This window comes from Pipistrellus hanaki (genome assembly GCF_964339955.1).
Source record: "Pipistrellus hanaki genome assembly, chromosome: 18".
NCBI classification, from domain to species: Eukaryota; Metazoa; Chordata; class Mammalia; order Chiroptera; family Vespertilionidae; genus Pipistrellus; species Pipistrellus hanaki.
In genome coordinates this window covers 22199510-22214114 of record NC_140520.1, presented here as the reverse complement: position 1 = coordinate 22214114, position 14605 = coordinate 22199510, and the positions used below count along the sequence as shown (strand labels likewise).

General features: G+C 46.0%; 1 protein-coding gene across 4 annotated transcripts in view; it reads right to left on the bottom strand.

Annotated features, from left to right (window-relative positions):
• Window positions 1-14014, bottom strand: part of LAMC2 (laminin subunit gamma 2) — a 60354-nt gene extending 46340 nt beyond the window's left edge. The window contains exons 1-2 of one of the 4 annotated variants that reach the window (XM_084866573.1): window positions 13817-14014; window positions 7824-8059 (exon numbers count right to left, since the gene is read on the bottom strand). In XM_084866573.1, the coding sequence (XP_084722699.1) occupies window positions 7824-7899 (76 nt within the window). In that variant the 5' untranslated portion in view covers window positions 7900-8059; window positions 13817-14014. Of the gene's footprint in view, window positions 1-7823; window positions 8180-11222; window positions 11744-11905; window positions 12043-13816 lie in introns of those variants that run through there. The other 3 variants (XM_084866571.1, XM_084866574.1, XM_084866572.1) reach the window with 3 other exon arrangements.
• Window positions 14015-14605: the final 591 nt, after the last annotated feature.

The following is a 14605-nucleotide window of genomic DNA, read 5'->3' as shown; positions in this document are numbered from 1 at the left end:
CAGCGCACATCATAGTGAGGGGTGATCAAACTCCCGGTCTCCCCATCGAACTCCCAAGGGGACACTTTGCATATTAGCCATATATATATATATATATATATATATATATATATATATATATATATATATATATGTAAAATAATTACACTTACATGTGCTGATGAAAATGCTCCCAAGTACTGTCTAGTTTTAAAACCTCCTGTGTGAGATTTTTCTTTCCATGGTTTAAAATAGTTCTCAATTTGGATGAATATTTAAAACAACATCTGAACAGTTTTTTGTTTTGTTTTTTAATTAAAACTGATCTTGAATTTTAGGTTTAATGTGTGACTACCTGCTTTTGTTTTATCTTTTTAAGGTTTGTCACAATATGTCTTCTAATCAGAATAAGAAAATGGAACTGGCACGTCCCTTACGAGGAATTTTTTAACTGAATTCAGTTTTCTCTCCCATCGTTTTCACCACTGCCTTCCCAACAATGCAGCCAGAGCCACCGGTGCCACATCCTGCATGATTCTTTTGTTTCCAGGACACATCAACGCCCAAGCAGGGTGAGTGAGGCTGCCAACGGGAAGTGCTCTGAGAAGAGGGACAAAGAGGTCAGGATTCTGATCAAACGGGTCACACTGAATGATAAAATGAGGGCCAAGCTTTCCAACTCTAAATAGCCTAAAATAATCGAGAGTCAAGGAAACTCAGATCACCACCATTTTTCTTTTGAAAGATGATGGCTTAAAAGGAGTCACCTATTTTCACTGAGTTTATAGCACTTGGTATTACAACCCAGACTTGGAAAAGGCACAGGTGGACTTAGAGAACTCAGCCTAGCGACAATGACACCAGGAGACCACACCTGGAGATGTCTTTCCCTAACTCCCCACCTGGTTCCAGTATCCGGTGGGGAAAGGGAAAGAAAATCCCAGTGAACAGAGAGGTTGGAGACACTGATTTTTGTCTGACTAGCAAAGGAGTTGAGGGCAGAGGAGGAGGCTGAGGACTCAGTCTGAGTTCAATAGTAAAGGGAAGAGAGGAGTGGATACACCATACAGAAGAGCCTCCCTTCTCTCACACCTGCACCTTTAAGGCTCCACTCCAAGGCAGCAGGTGTGAGCTACAGTGCCAGACTCAGTTTGTGCTCATGGTAAGAATTCTATGTGAAAGTATTCATTCACCTATAAGTAATCCCATGCATCCCTGACCACATAAACAGCAATGTTTGTATTTCCTCGAGTTCATCTACAAAAAAAAAAAAGGATCCAATACAGAAGTCACATTTTATTCCTAAGAAGCCTACTTAAGAAGCATTTTCTACCTGGCCCAGCAAAAGGTGTCATGTACCCTTTTACAAAGCAGCTGAGATAATGAAAATTAGAGAGTTCAGGACACGTAGAAGTGACATCAAAATGAGGACCAAAAGGAAAGCAGTCTTGCATGAGCATATCTATATATATAAAAGGCTAATATGCAAAGTGTCTCCTTTAGGAGTTTGACCACAAGACCAGGAGTTCAATCACTTGCTATGATGTTCACTGACCACCAGGGGGCAACGTGGACTGAAGATGGCAGCTGGCAGCTGGAAACCATGGAAGAAAGGCCCGGGCTGGCAGCTAGAAGGCCCTGATCGGGCCTGATCACCAGCCAGGCCTCGGGACCCTACCTGTGCATGAATTTTGGGCACCTGAATAAAGAAAAGCTTAAAAGGAAGTTTTAATTTGTACTGAAATTCTGATTTGTACTGACATTTTTGGAGTATACATTACAAGTAGTATTTCAATCACCTAAATTTGTGATTTGTTGGCTCCTTAAAAAGTTACCGAATAATTCTCCACCTTTAAACCCATTGCTTTTATGAACAATATATTCTTGCACATGGAGATAAGCCATAGATTTATTTTCATATTTTTACTATCACCACATCTCTTCACAAAGACACACACACTTAGGTATCTGTGTGCTAACTATAACCACTATAGTTTCCAGTAAAAAAAAAAACAAAACAAAAAAACAAAAAACATAATGGTAATTCATGTACATTTACAATGTTGAGCAACTATGTGTGGAATGCATTTATCACATCTTCCTTAATGATTCTTTCCTAAAAATAAACCCTTTTAAAAACAATAAATTAAAAATTTACTGCTTAAAGTCAGAAAATGAATTAAATGGCCTTTCAGAAGTAACAAATATTCCAAGAAGAGGTTGGACTACGAAGCCTTCCCTAGGGAGTGGAAGCCATGAGTCCTGTGTCTCTGTCAGACAAATGTGCTGCTTCCCACTATCACTCCCCACTTCCGGTTCACTGTGACTTCCTCTCTGTCTCCACAGATCTCACTTCCTACCATGTTCAACCCCTTTAATGAGGCCAGAGCAGAAGGTTGGGTTGCTGTTGGACCCACTGCTTGCAGAGTGGACCAGTCTGTTTTGAGATGAGAAACGATCTTTAAACTCTTAGGGAGCTCCTTTAACCAAAAGCACAACGGATAGTGATTTGAAACAGCAGTAAGCATGCATAAAGATTGAGTTGTCAGTGTTCTAGCCATAAATAGCATGACCCAGAAAGACTCCAAAACTTATACCTCTGGACACAAACATGCATCAATAGATTCAAAATGTCAACCATCATTGAAGAACAATGATGGATAAAACCCCGAAAAGCTTATTGGTATTTTAAACGTAAATTTTGAATTAATCAAAATTATATCTATTTTTCTGTCAGATCGGCAAAAAAATGTGTTTTTTGGTGTGCCCTAGAATTTTAGTAATTAGTTTATGTGTGCCATGAAATTTTTTAAAATGTTTGAAAATCACTGGCCTAGAAGCCTGAAGATGTCCAGGGGGTGTAATTAACATATGCCTTTGCTCTCCTGAACCCCACCTGTCTCTGATACGCAGAAGGGAGGACTCGGACCCTTCTGCTGATCAGAGTTGGAGGAAGAACCGTTCTTTTCCTCTTTCAAAATCGTGACAGAGGAAGCACCCGTTTGTTGGGAAGGCGCATACACAGACATACAGTCACCCACAGACACAGAAAAGATTTAGCTTTCGGCTTTGGATATGATGCAAATATTACCTCATGTACCTGGGGGTTATATTAGAACACAGCCCAGTAATGATTCAGCAATCCACTCGGCCTAATTTGTGACTAAGTTAGAATATTCCAGAATCTATGGGGCTCCTATAGACTGGTAATAGATGATTCAAGTCTTGTCCTGGCAAATTTCTCTGCGGGGGTGGGGGGAGTGCGGCTATGAGAAGGAGCAAGAAGGAAGCCGTACAGTTGAGCCACCAAGACACTTAAATGGGGTCAGTGCCCTCGATGGTCCCAGATCTGCCTCTTGCTTCAACAGTGTTTGGAAGAACAGACCCAGGGCTGCCCCTTCTCTCTCCCAGCCTCCGGCCACCCTCCTAGGCACCACCTTCAGCACTACCTCCGGGACCAGCCAGCACACCGGCTTCTTTTCTACGTTAACCCCTTATCGCCAGACAACCATGAGCTCCCAAATTCGTCAGAATTATCCCCCTGAGGCAGAGGCTGCCATCAACCCCCAGACCCCCTGCCTCTGTGGCCGCCCACACGTACCTCTCTCTGGGCGAGATGGCAGAGAAGAGGCCGGAGGGCTCTGAGTGTCTTAAAGCTGCAAACCCAGCTTGGTGGCCGCCCTCTCCCCCATGACGTGCTAAGGCCCCCAGGATGAGCGGGCAGAACTCAGGGCACCAGGGAGGCTGCCCTGGCCTTGGGGAGGAGCCTGGCCCAGGCCGTTGTGGACCTGGGGGCTCTGGTTCTGCCTACACTGACCCTCAGCTCTGACTTCCTGCAGAGCCACTTCCGGGTGAGGAGGTGAAACTCTTCAGGAAAATGGGCCACACCTGGCCCCCCTCGCAGGCCGCCAGCCCCCCGGCTGGGAGGGGCGAGTGTCTATTGGAAAGGCTCCCCTCCAGCACAACTAGGAGCCTGTGGAGCCCGGAGGCCTTTGGGGGACCATCTGTACCCCCCTTCCCCCCCAGTGTCTGCCTTTTGCCTGAGCCTCTCCCCAAAACTACTGGCCATTCCTTTAATCACCCTGAAGCCCTCTCCTAGGCACTGGACCAAATGAAACAATAAAGCTTTTTGCAGAGAAAAAAACAAATGAAACAAATATTCCCGGGATTGACACTTTAATTTCACGCTCCTGACTTTCCCATGAACACTGGTCACAAATCAGCGTTCTTCCTCAGCTTCTCGGACCAGCGGAGCTAAACCAGTGGCTGCTCCCCCAATCCAGGACCCCCAGAGTTTAAGCTGCATGGAAATTTCTAACTTACACTCCAACCCAATTCTAAACTCCTGTTTATTGTACACACTTGAATATAAGGTAAAGATTTTTCTTTTTCAATTTTTTACAAAGTGCTCACCTTAGAGATGAGGAGCCTGAGTAGCAGGTGTGCTAGCTTGCTAAGTCCCAGCACTGGTACACACCGGACCAAGGATTTGAACCCAGGCAGTCTTACTCCAAAGCCTGCATTCTTATGCATGATGCTACTTAAGCAATTTAAATAACAGAATCCATGGGAGTATAAACCTTTCCACTATCTATAGCACCTCTTTTCCAGTACCAGGCCAGAGGAAAAACTACATTGGTGATCTATAATATTTTTGGATACTGAGCTCACTATTCTATTATAGAACAATTGCTTCAAAACTTACCTGATGGCTGAATCCAACAGTGTATTTTACTCCTCGTCTTTGTATATTCATATTTTTAAATCTGAATACCAGTTGTTATTCCTACATTGCCGAAACTCTTATTAACTCGCTGCCTAACAAAACACACCTCTTTCTTAACTCTTTTCTCCTCGGTGCTCATCCCTCCTGATTCTCCCTCATTGTTCTCCCATCCCCTTGTTAGGCGATGAGACTACCTCTGTCTCCCAGGTAGTCTCATCTACTGTCAAGGCTTCTTTGCTCCCAACTTTTCAAACTTTTCTTCTAAACTTCAAAATCATAGTTCCAGCTGTTACCCAGGGACTTTGGACATCTCTACTCTGATCTCAATCAAATTCAACAGGTGGCCCCAGGAATTCCATCCCTCCTCTTCACTGCTCAACCTTGCTCCCAAATCTCATACTCTCTCACAGTCCTCATTTCCTTTCATGTTATCACTGTGTAAACAATCACAGGAACTGAGCCTTGGACCCATTCTTGGATTCATTCCTCACAATTTTCCCTTACTGGTATCCCTAACACACACTTAGTGGATCACCAAATTCTTTCCATTGCACCTTCGAATTATCTCTGTTGACTGTCCGGTTTTTACTCTTGCAATGGCCATTCACTGGTCTCTCCTAGCTCACCTCCATCCTGTAAGCCTCTGAGGGAGTGGCCTTGCCTATATCCTGCTTATAAACCACCTGCAACCCTTTTTTGCCTACAGAACACCATCCCAACTGCACAGCCTGGCATGTAAGGCTCTTAGGGATCGGATTCTTGGCTACAGTTCTAGTCTCCTTCTAGCCTCTTCTCCAGTCATACCCATGGGAACTCTGACCCAGACCATTGGAGCCACATTCTCTCCCACCAACTGTGAGCTCCTGGAGGGGAGTATTCCTCTTCCTTACTGATCTCCAGACATCTGAGTTCATTATACGTATAGTGTTGGCATTAGACTTTTAAAAGAAAGAAGGTTCCAGACATTTTAAGGCACTTTACGATAATCTCTCATCCTTTCAGCAACTCTACGGGGCTGCACAGTACTGCTGCCTCCAATTAACAGGTGAAGAAGCAGACTCCGAGTGGCTGAGGTTACTTATAAGGAAGTAGAGGAGTAAGTGAATGAGATAAAATCTGAAGCCAGGTCAGGCTGCCTCTGAACCATGTGCTCTAGCTGAGCCCATCCCTAAAAGTCTTGCTGATCACACCTAACACCATAACTTCACCTTTGAGGGGACAACCTAGAAGCAATGTCATTGCTTTGGACTCACAGGTGTAGACCAGAGAATGTACAGATGCGGGAGGCTTAGGGAGATAGCAAAGTACCATACCTTCAACCCAACTTCCGCTGCATTCCAACATCCCAGGAGTGGACAAGCATGAGTGCAACACCTGCATACCAAACTTCCCGCACTCTCACTGAACCCTAAGGCGAGGCCTTTTGGAAAGGGAGTCTAATGTCTTAAGCAGTCCGTCCCCAAAGAAGAGGGAGTTCTAGAAATGAGCCTGAATTTAACGGTCTACACAGAATGCTCAGAGCTGGTCCGTCTTTGAGAAGGGACAGTCCAAGCTCTGTCCACTTGAGTCTGATTTCATTAAAGAATTGATAAGATCCCAAACATTTGTTTCTACTATCTAATGCTAATTAACACACACACACACACACACACACACACACTCACACATGCATACTTAACCATAGTCAAGGGGAAAATTGCTTCAATAATTACCCATTAGGTAAATATGTACCTTGCTTCCTTATTACTTTCGTAATGTGGTCCCAAAATTTCCAGTCTAAGAACCCTGAATCAAGTTCCAATTCCGTCTCTGCCAACAGCTGCCTCTGTGGTTCTGTGCAAATCCATTTTCTCATTTTTTTTTTTTTAAGCCACCAGATTCTAGCAGTTGATCTATAAAAAGTCCTTTGTATATTCCAATATTCAGAGACTAGGCTTACTTTTACAATGTTTTTTCCCCACTGGCTTACGACTACCTATCCTAACTCTGAGGGAACGGAACCTATGTGATCATTTCATAAATAGTTTTTTAAATGAAAGTCATGATGATGGGTTAGAAGTTAATCCCAAAACCAATTTAGAAAAATAAAACAAGAAACAAAACCAAAAGGACCGTATCAGAGCTTTGAAACACATGCTAAAATATTCCTGCCATTCACATCCCTTCAGGCCAGCATTTACCCAGATGCACAATAATAAATGGAACATCTAAGATGAGCCCACAGTGCGCATGAACATCGTCTCATGTTCATTCATGCTCACGTGTGAAAATGCCTCTTAGCCCCATTGAAATGACTGCTGGAATGCCATCGGGTGCAGGAAGCAATATAAACACGAAAACTCAGGGTAATTACCCAGTCAAGTGTCAGTGGTGAGACTAAGTGACAAGGAAAACACCCGTTATGTGTTGTCATAGCTGATATGTGCGTACAGTAGGTGGTTGCTAGGCTGCCTGCGAGTTTTGTTTATATCAGCTGAACTTCTCCGGGCATGACAGCCACGGGGAGCCCCAGATAAGATCCAGTGATCTATGGCGAAATGCCTGCTGAGTGATTGCTGTAGGAAAACACTATAAAAGGTAACATTAATCAAAAGCAAGGCATCTGGAAGACTCAAGAGGCTCATTTTTCCATCCCAAAGGTGAAACGGGAATTATGGAAGGAGGATTACGGAAGAGGTTCATTTTCAAGTTTCGTGGTGCTCCGTCACAGAGAACATTCACGCAGAAATCCCAACAGCAAAAACACGCAATGAGAAAGGCGTTTAGGCACCAACATTTAGTCATTGCACAGGGAACCCGTGGTAAAAAAAAAAAAAAAAAAAAAAAAAAAAAAAAAAAAAGCAATCAAAGAGCATGCTTAAAGTAAGGAAACCCCTGGTTTGGCACACCTGTTGGCTTCCCAATTGTTTTTAAGTCAGACAGCTTTGCACAGTAATGTTAGTCTTGTGGAAACTCCATCTCTGGAAAAGACCCGATGGGGGTGGCAGGGAGGAGGCGGGAGCTCAGAGAGGTTCTGGGCGAAATGGGCATCTTCCGAGGTGCATTCAGCCTCCCCGTCTGCACAGAACGGCCAGTTCGCAGCCCAGGGCTGCGAGCTTCCCTCCTGGAACCAACTCACCTTCCCTCCCGAAGGTGGCCCGGGCGGCAGGCAGGAGCAGGACGCAGAGGCAGCAGCTGAGCCAGAGCGCGGGCATGGCCGGGCCGGGCCGGGCCGGGCCGGGCGCGCCGTCCACTGCTGCAGGGGTCGCTGCCTGTGGCGCCTGGCGGCCGGTGGTGGTTTTCACTCTGCACTCCCGCTGTGCCTTCCTTTTCCTCGATCAGGTGGTTTTATCGACTCTTCTACCTGACTCAGTCCTGACAGGAAGAGAGCCTGCGTCTCAGGGTGTGACTCACCTGTGAATAAGGAGGACCCAGCCCTCGGGAGGCAGACAAACAGCACCAGCCGAGCTGTAAAAGCGCTCACCCCGGGCCGCGGGCTCCCCCCCTCGCGCGCACACCTGGCCGGGGCCAGCCAAGGGTGTGGTGCGTGCGGAGGCTGCTGCGGCCCAGGGATCCTTGGGGAGGAATGTGCCAGGGCCCTCCTCCTCTCCCGGGGTGGTCCAGGGGTGCAGAGGGAGCTAGCAGACCGCCCCTTCCTCAAACTGGGAGGTCCAGCCTCAAGTGCGCACACTCAGAAAGGAATTGGCAGCCCTGATCAGCTGTGGTCTAAGAGGCACCGAGGAGAACAGCCCAGTGGGAGGAGAGTTACAACAGGGTCCTCTCCTCAGCCTCTTTTGGAAACACGGATCCCAGCCCACCCAATCTGCTGACACCTCCTTCCTTCCCTCACCGTCATGGGCCTGGACCAACAGCCCTCTCCCCCCTGAGTCCCCTGGGTCCCCATAACTTCCTGATCACTTGGGCTAGCAGCTCATGAAGTCCCCTGGGGACAGGTGGACCTCCCTAATAATGGTACAGCCTCTAGCTCACAGTGGGTGCCAAATAAGTATTCTGTTGAATTGTATAAGAAAGAGGATCTGGATTTATTACTCCTTTTACATCCTACCTAGACCCTATTTCTGCAACCATTCTCTATGGACCCATTCGAAGAGGTTTGTTGAGACCCACTGTGAGTATCACCCAAGCGCACTGCGCTAGGTGAAGTGAGTGACAGCCAGAGAATGGAGGATCTGGGTGCGTCCAACACTGCCCCTTTCCAGTCCCTGCACCCTCTGCTCCTTGTATCTCCGCCCGTCAGGGCTGTGCAATGTCCCACAGTCCAGCAGGACCAGGAGCAAGGCCTCCGAAATAAATCTGGAAGGGCAGTTTCATTTTAGCACAGATCACGATTGTTCATTCTATCTTAAAGGGTGGATAGATAGTTGTATCTATCATCATTTTTGGATAGTGATAATAGCCATCGCATATATTGTTCCTACTATTTGTCATCACTGCCGTAAGTCCTTTACACATAATAACGCTTTTGGTCTTCAAAACAACACTATGAAATAGGTGTACTATTCCTTTCCCCTTTTTACAGATGATAAAACAGAGGCCTGGAAAGATCAAGTCACACTGTGAATAAGTGGCAAAGCTAAGATTCAGAACCTGGCGATCTAGTTCCGGAGTCCATAATCCCTTTGTTAGGTCCCATTACAAAGCACAATAAAAAAGATAAACTCACAATATCGAATGAACTCAATATGCAGTCAATGGTTACTTGTCAACACCTGTTACACCCCTAGCAGATTGTGGGCTATTGGCCCACGTCCATGAAGCCAAACCACAATGAACTCTGAACAAAGAATTCTGGTTTTCCTCACATGTTTGCTCTGAAAGAACCCCCAGAGGTCACCTGGACCCAGCAGGCCCCTGGGCCCCAGGCCAGCCAGCAACCTCTTTCCTGTAAAAAGGATGCACCCGTGTTTCTCAGTTCCTACCTCTTCTCCTGGCCTTGTTCTGGGCTTCTTTGTCCATCTAAATAACTTGTCTGGTCCAGGCTTGCAATCTCCACTCTGGCTTAATCTCCTGCCTCGCTCAGGGACAATATCAGCCCCCTTTGCTAATTTGAATTTTTTTTCTCTAGGGCACTACGGGGGTTAAGAGAATTCTAATAGTCAAATATCAAGGCTCTGGAGCAGAATCTCAGGGCCAAATCCTGGCTCTCAGCAAGGCAGGTTACTTCGTTTTCTCTGAGCCTCAGTTTCTTTTCTTTTTTCTTTTTCTTTTTCTTTTTTTTTTTTTTAATATATTTTATTGATTTTACACAGAGAGGAATTGAGAGGGATAGAGAGTTAGAAACGTCGATGAGAGAGAAACATCAACCAGCTGCCTCTTGCACACCCCCCACTGGGGATGTGCCCGCAATCAAGGTACTTGCCCTTGACTGGAATCAAACCTGGGACCCTTCAGTTCGCAGGCCGATGCTCTATCCACTGAACCAAACCAGTTTTGACACCTCAGTTTCTTTATCTGTAGAATGTGGATAATAATAGAACACTCACCTGGAAATGTTGACGGGGAAATGAAATGAGTTAATGACCTACCTAGAGCTCAGAGCAGCATCAGACATAGAATATACACTATAAAAGTAAGCTGTAATAAAATATTATTGTTGTTGTTTTTAGTATCACTAAGCACCGTCAGTTTTTCCTTGTTATAGTTACTGACAACTACATGAGAAAGATGGAAGGTTTTTTTGCTCTAACCTTTTACTAATTGAAATTATTCACTCATTATGTTAAACTTCTGTGGAACTCTTGGTCTAACCCAGGCTAATGTCCCAACTATAACCATTTACCTGGAAGTTGTTAAGTAACTTGTATCTTTGCTATTTACTAGTATCTGGAGATTTCCTTCACATTCAGATTAGTCTGACAAATGGCTCAAAATCTGTGCATTTACAACTTCATTTTAAACATGGCAGGGTGGGTTCTTCTATTTCAAGGAACCTGTAAAGGTCAGATGGATGTAAACATATTTTTATGACCCACTTCACTTAACACATGCTTTTCAAAAAGGCAACAAAAATCAATTTGCTTTTCCACATCACCCAAATAAATCTTTTTCTTTTTTTTTTTTTTTCAAATCCAAATGAAAGTCAATTTGATGTACATGTGGAAGTGGTAACTTTGATTTATGGATACCTTAACACAAAAAAAATGTAGAAAAAAAATATAATAAGAAAGAATGAATCACTGATACATACAGGACATGGATAAATTTGAAAGCATTGTGCTAAGTGAAGGAAGCCAGGCGCACACATACAAAAACATATTCTATGTGATCCTATTTACATGGACTTCTAAGTGAGGTGAAACTATGAGAAAAGAAACACGTTTAGTGGAGATAGGGGACTGACTGCAATGAGGATAATTTGTGGAGATGAAAGAAATATTCTGAAATATGACAGTGGTCAAAAATAATCCAATGGTACACTTAAAATAGATACCTTTGATTATAGATACCTTTGATTGTATATAAATTATACCTCAACAAAACTGGTATAAAAATAAGAGAAAAGGCTTAAAAAACCTACTTGATAATTAAGATGATACGTTAATTCAAATGTGCAAATTCAAACCCAGAACCAGAAACAGCGTCTGCATACGTCGTGGCCTGCACAGCACCGCAGAGCACAGAGGGCGTCCAACCCCGAGTCCCGCTGCTTCTGATGAGCTCTCAGGAGCTCCAAGCAGAAGGCCATCTCGGGTCTCCAGGCAGAAATACCACCCAAGAATTGCAGGGGGGACCCTTCTTCTGGAGACCTGCCTGTTTGGGCAGTTTACAAAACTTAACAGATGCTTCTCTGAAATGTTTGCTTAGGAGCCTGCACTTCAAACTTGTCTTCAAATTCTGCTCTAGGAAGTCAGCACTGGAATTTTCCTCTTATCGTCCCCCGAGCTGTCACATTCATCTACAGGCTAGGCCCTGGGATCAGTGGGGACAATGTCCTAGGGGCAGAAGCTCTCCAGTCCTGCAGGCGGAAAGGTCCTGGGGCATTTCCAGGGGCAGGGCAGGAAGGCGGAGGCCCTGGAAGTCCCCGCGGTCCATTGTTTCATTTGCAGCTCAGTCACACCCCTCCCTTCACGCCCCTCCCCCGCACACCCGGGGGACTTCCTTTTACAATGCCCTGTCAGTCACTTCACAGAACTGTCACCTCTGCACCCCAGCCTCCCCAATAGCATTGCAAGTGACATGTTGATCTTTTGCCATCTTTACCTCGGTTCACTTTCGGAAGGAATGTCTGGCATGTCACCGCGTTCGCTCACTTGTGATAAAAACTGAAGCACTGGCTGTTCACATGCCGACATCAGACCCGATTCCCTGCCCTTAATCTCCCCAGACAGCGCCCGTGACGTCAGCTCCTGCAGCATTTTTAAATGTAAAATAAAGCCATGGGGGGGGTCACGGGGGAGGGGCGGGGTGGGGAGGTGGCAGGGCGGGCAACTCCTCTTGATCTTCATGGTAAAGGAAAATGTCCATAAATGGAAATCTCATGTTTCCTGGATCGGCCGCGTAAGTTCTCCGAGGCTGGCTGGGTTCCAGGGCAGGGCAGCGAGCCCCCTGGCTGAAGTGGCCAGCTTTCACTTTAGGCAGAAGCGCCTGTGGCGTTCCCCCAGCAGGTTCTCAGGGAGCTGCCAGGGCCAGGGCCAGGGCCAGGCCCCACTCTGCCTTTCCCTTTGGGAGGGGAGGCGACCCTCCTCTGTGGTTGGCTGGGCACCCACGTGGACCAGGAATGGATGGGCAGCCACAGCTCTGCACAAGGAACATTACTGCAGACAGAAATATTAAATCAAGTCTTTTTTTCTTTTTTTTTTTTTTTTTAACCTATACAACAAATAGAGAGGGCCAGAGAAGAGAGGGCACACACTCAGAAAACAAAATAGAAGGAAAACGAATAATAACCAAGGGAGTGAAAGATTCAGGGAGAGGCAACTTCAGTCGATGTAGGGGTGTGCCAACTGTCACGTTCCTTGAGACTGAAATGCTGTCATCCGATCCTGGGTGAAATGGCCATTAGAGGGTTAAACGCTGCCCATGGCTACTCCAACACTCTGATACTCGGACCAGAGATATTCGGATTTGAAACGCGAGGCCACCAGGTTTGAAGGAGCCCACCACATTGGAAATTCTTCGCTGGGCTTCCTGGGTGAGGTCAGGGTTGCAGGTGTGACGGGGGGAGAGGTGGCCGCCCTTGTCAGACTCCCAGCCCTGCCTTTCAGAACCAGAGAGGAGCCCAGGTCACCATGTTTCTAAGTGTGCTTCTTCATGGCCATCTGGAACTCTCCACCTTCATAAGTGAAGTTATAAAGTTTGAAAAATTATATATAGCACTCAGAGCTGTCCTCTCTTTTAGATAAGAATCTGTGAACACATTGAAAACATCTAGTAATAATGCTGACAATTACAGCACGGACAGTGAAGCTGTCTGGACTGTTCTGGATGTGCCCAGCTCATCCTGGGAAATGCAGGGTTTTGGAGTGTGTTCCTCACCACCACCCTAGGAAACAGGTCCTGCTATTGTCCTCATGTGGAGGTTACTCACACATCCAGTACCTCTATCAAGTTATTACTGGCCTACAATATACAAAAAATTAAGCCCCACATGGGATAAACATGCCCTCCTCCCATTTAAAAACAAACAAGAATGAGTCTGATATTCAAATAAAACATGAAATTCCTAGTCTTTTATATACCATACTAGAGGCCTGATGTATGAAATTTGTGCATTGGGGGTGAGGGTCCCCTCTCAGCCCAGCCTGCACCCTCTCGCAATCTGGGACAGCTGGTTCCTAACCACTCTGCCTGCCTCCCTTAACTGCTTGCTGACTACCTGATTGCCCGCGACCACCTCTGCCTCAGCCCTGCACCTGGGACCCTGACTTTTCTCCTCCAGTCAGTCTCAGGCAACCAGGATCCGGGCTTCCCTCCCTCTGGCTGGCTGCAGGCACTCGGACCCCAGCAGCTTCGCCCAGGCCTTGGCTTTGTCAGGAAGGACACCTAGAATGACATCTGGAAGACATCCGGCCTAATTAGCATTTTTCCCTTTTATTAGTATAGATTCTGCCGTGACTCCTCTCCTGCAATAAAAGTTTGGTTATTAGAGACACATTTTTCTTTTCACATTACCTTTTTCAATCCTTCAGTGTACAATGACTTCAGGCTCTTACGCAACATCCTTTTACACCATCCAATCAGGTCCCTTGCTCTGGTATCTTAATCCAGGTATGAGCACTTGATTAAGTAATTCAATTCTTGAATTCCTTCGGGTAATTGGAAACAACCGTTGGCCTCGAGCAGAGTCTAAGCGGCCCGGAGAGAACTCCAGATCCCAGTGGCTCCCTCCCTGGCAGCAGCGTTTCCGGGGCCGGGGCACTCAGAAATCCCCAAGCATTCCTGGGTGGGTCTACTCCAGGAAGCCTGCAGATTGGATGAGACCTCGGTTAATAGGGGGAACTTTTAGACCACTGCAATTTTGGAAAGAGCTACCAATACTCACAGAAAAATCTAGACACTCCTGACCAACCTGAAAACCTCTGAATCTACTTAGATTTAGTGGGATTAACGCAGTGATTCAGACAAATTAAACCAAAATGACACACTTCTCTCCACCACCCCCCCCCCCCCCCCTTCCCACCTGCTTTCGGGGAATGTGGTACACTAGTAGGCCTGAATTATCTGGACGGTGTTTCAATGTTCTGCTTTTTATTGTGCAAATGTACAGCCGAGCCAGGGTGACTGCCATTGCTTGACCAAAGCTACGGATGCTTTTGCTGTTTTCTTACCTCAAGGTCCTCTTTGAATACAACCCTTAGAAAGGTGACCAGACGTGTCCCGGGACAAATTGTTAAAAACCGGGACTGTCCCGCCAAAAGCGGGACGTCTGGTCACCTTACCTTGGAAGTAACTTAGGAAAAC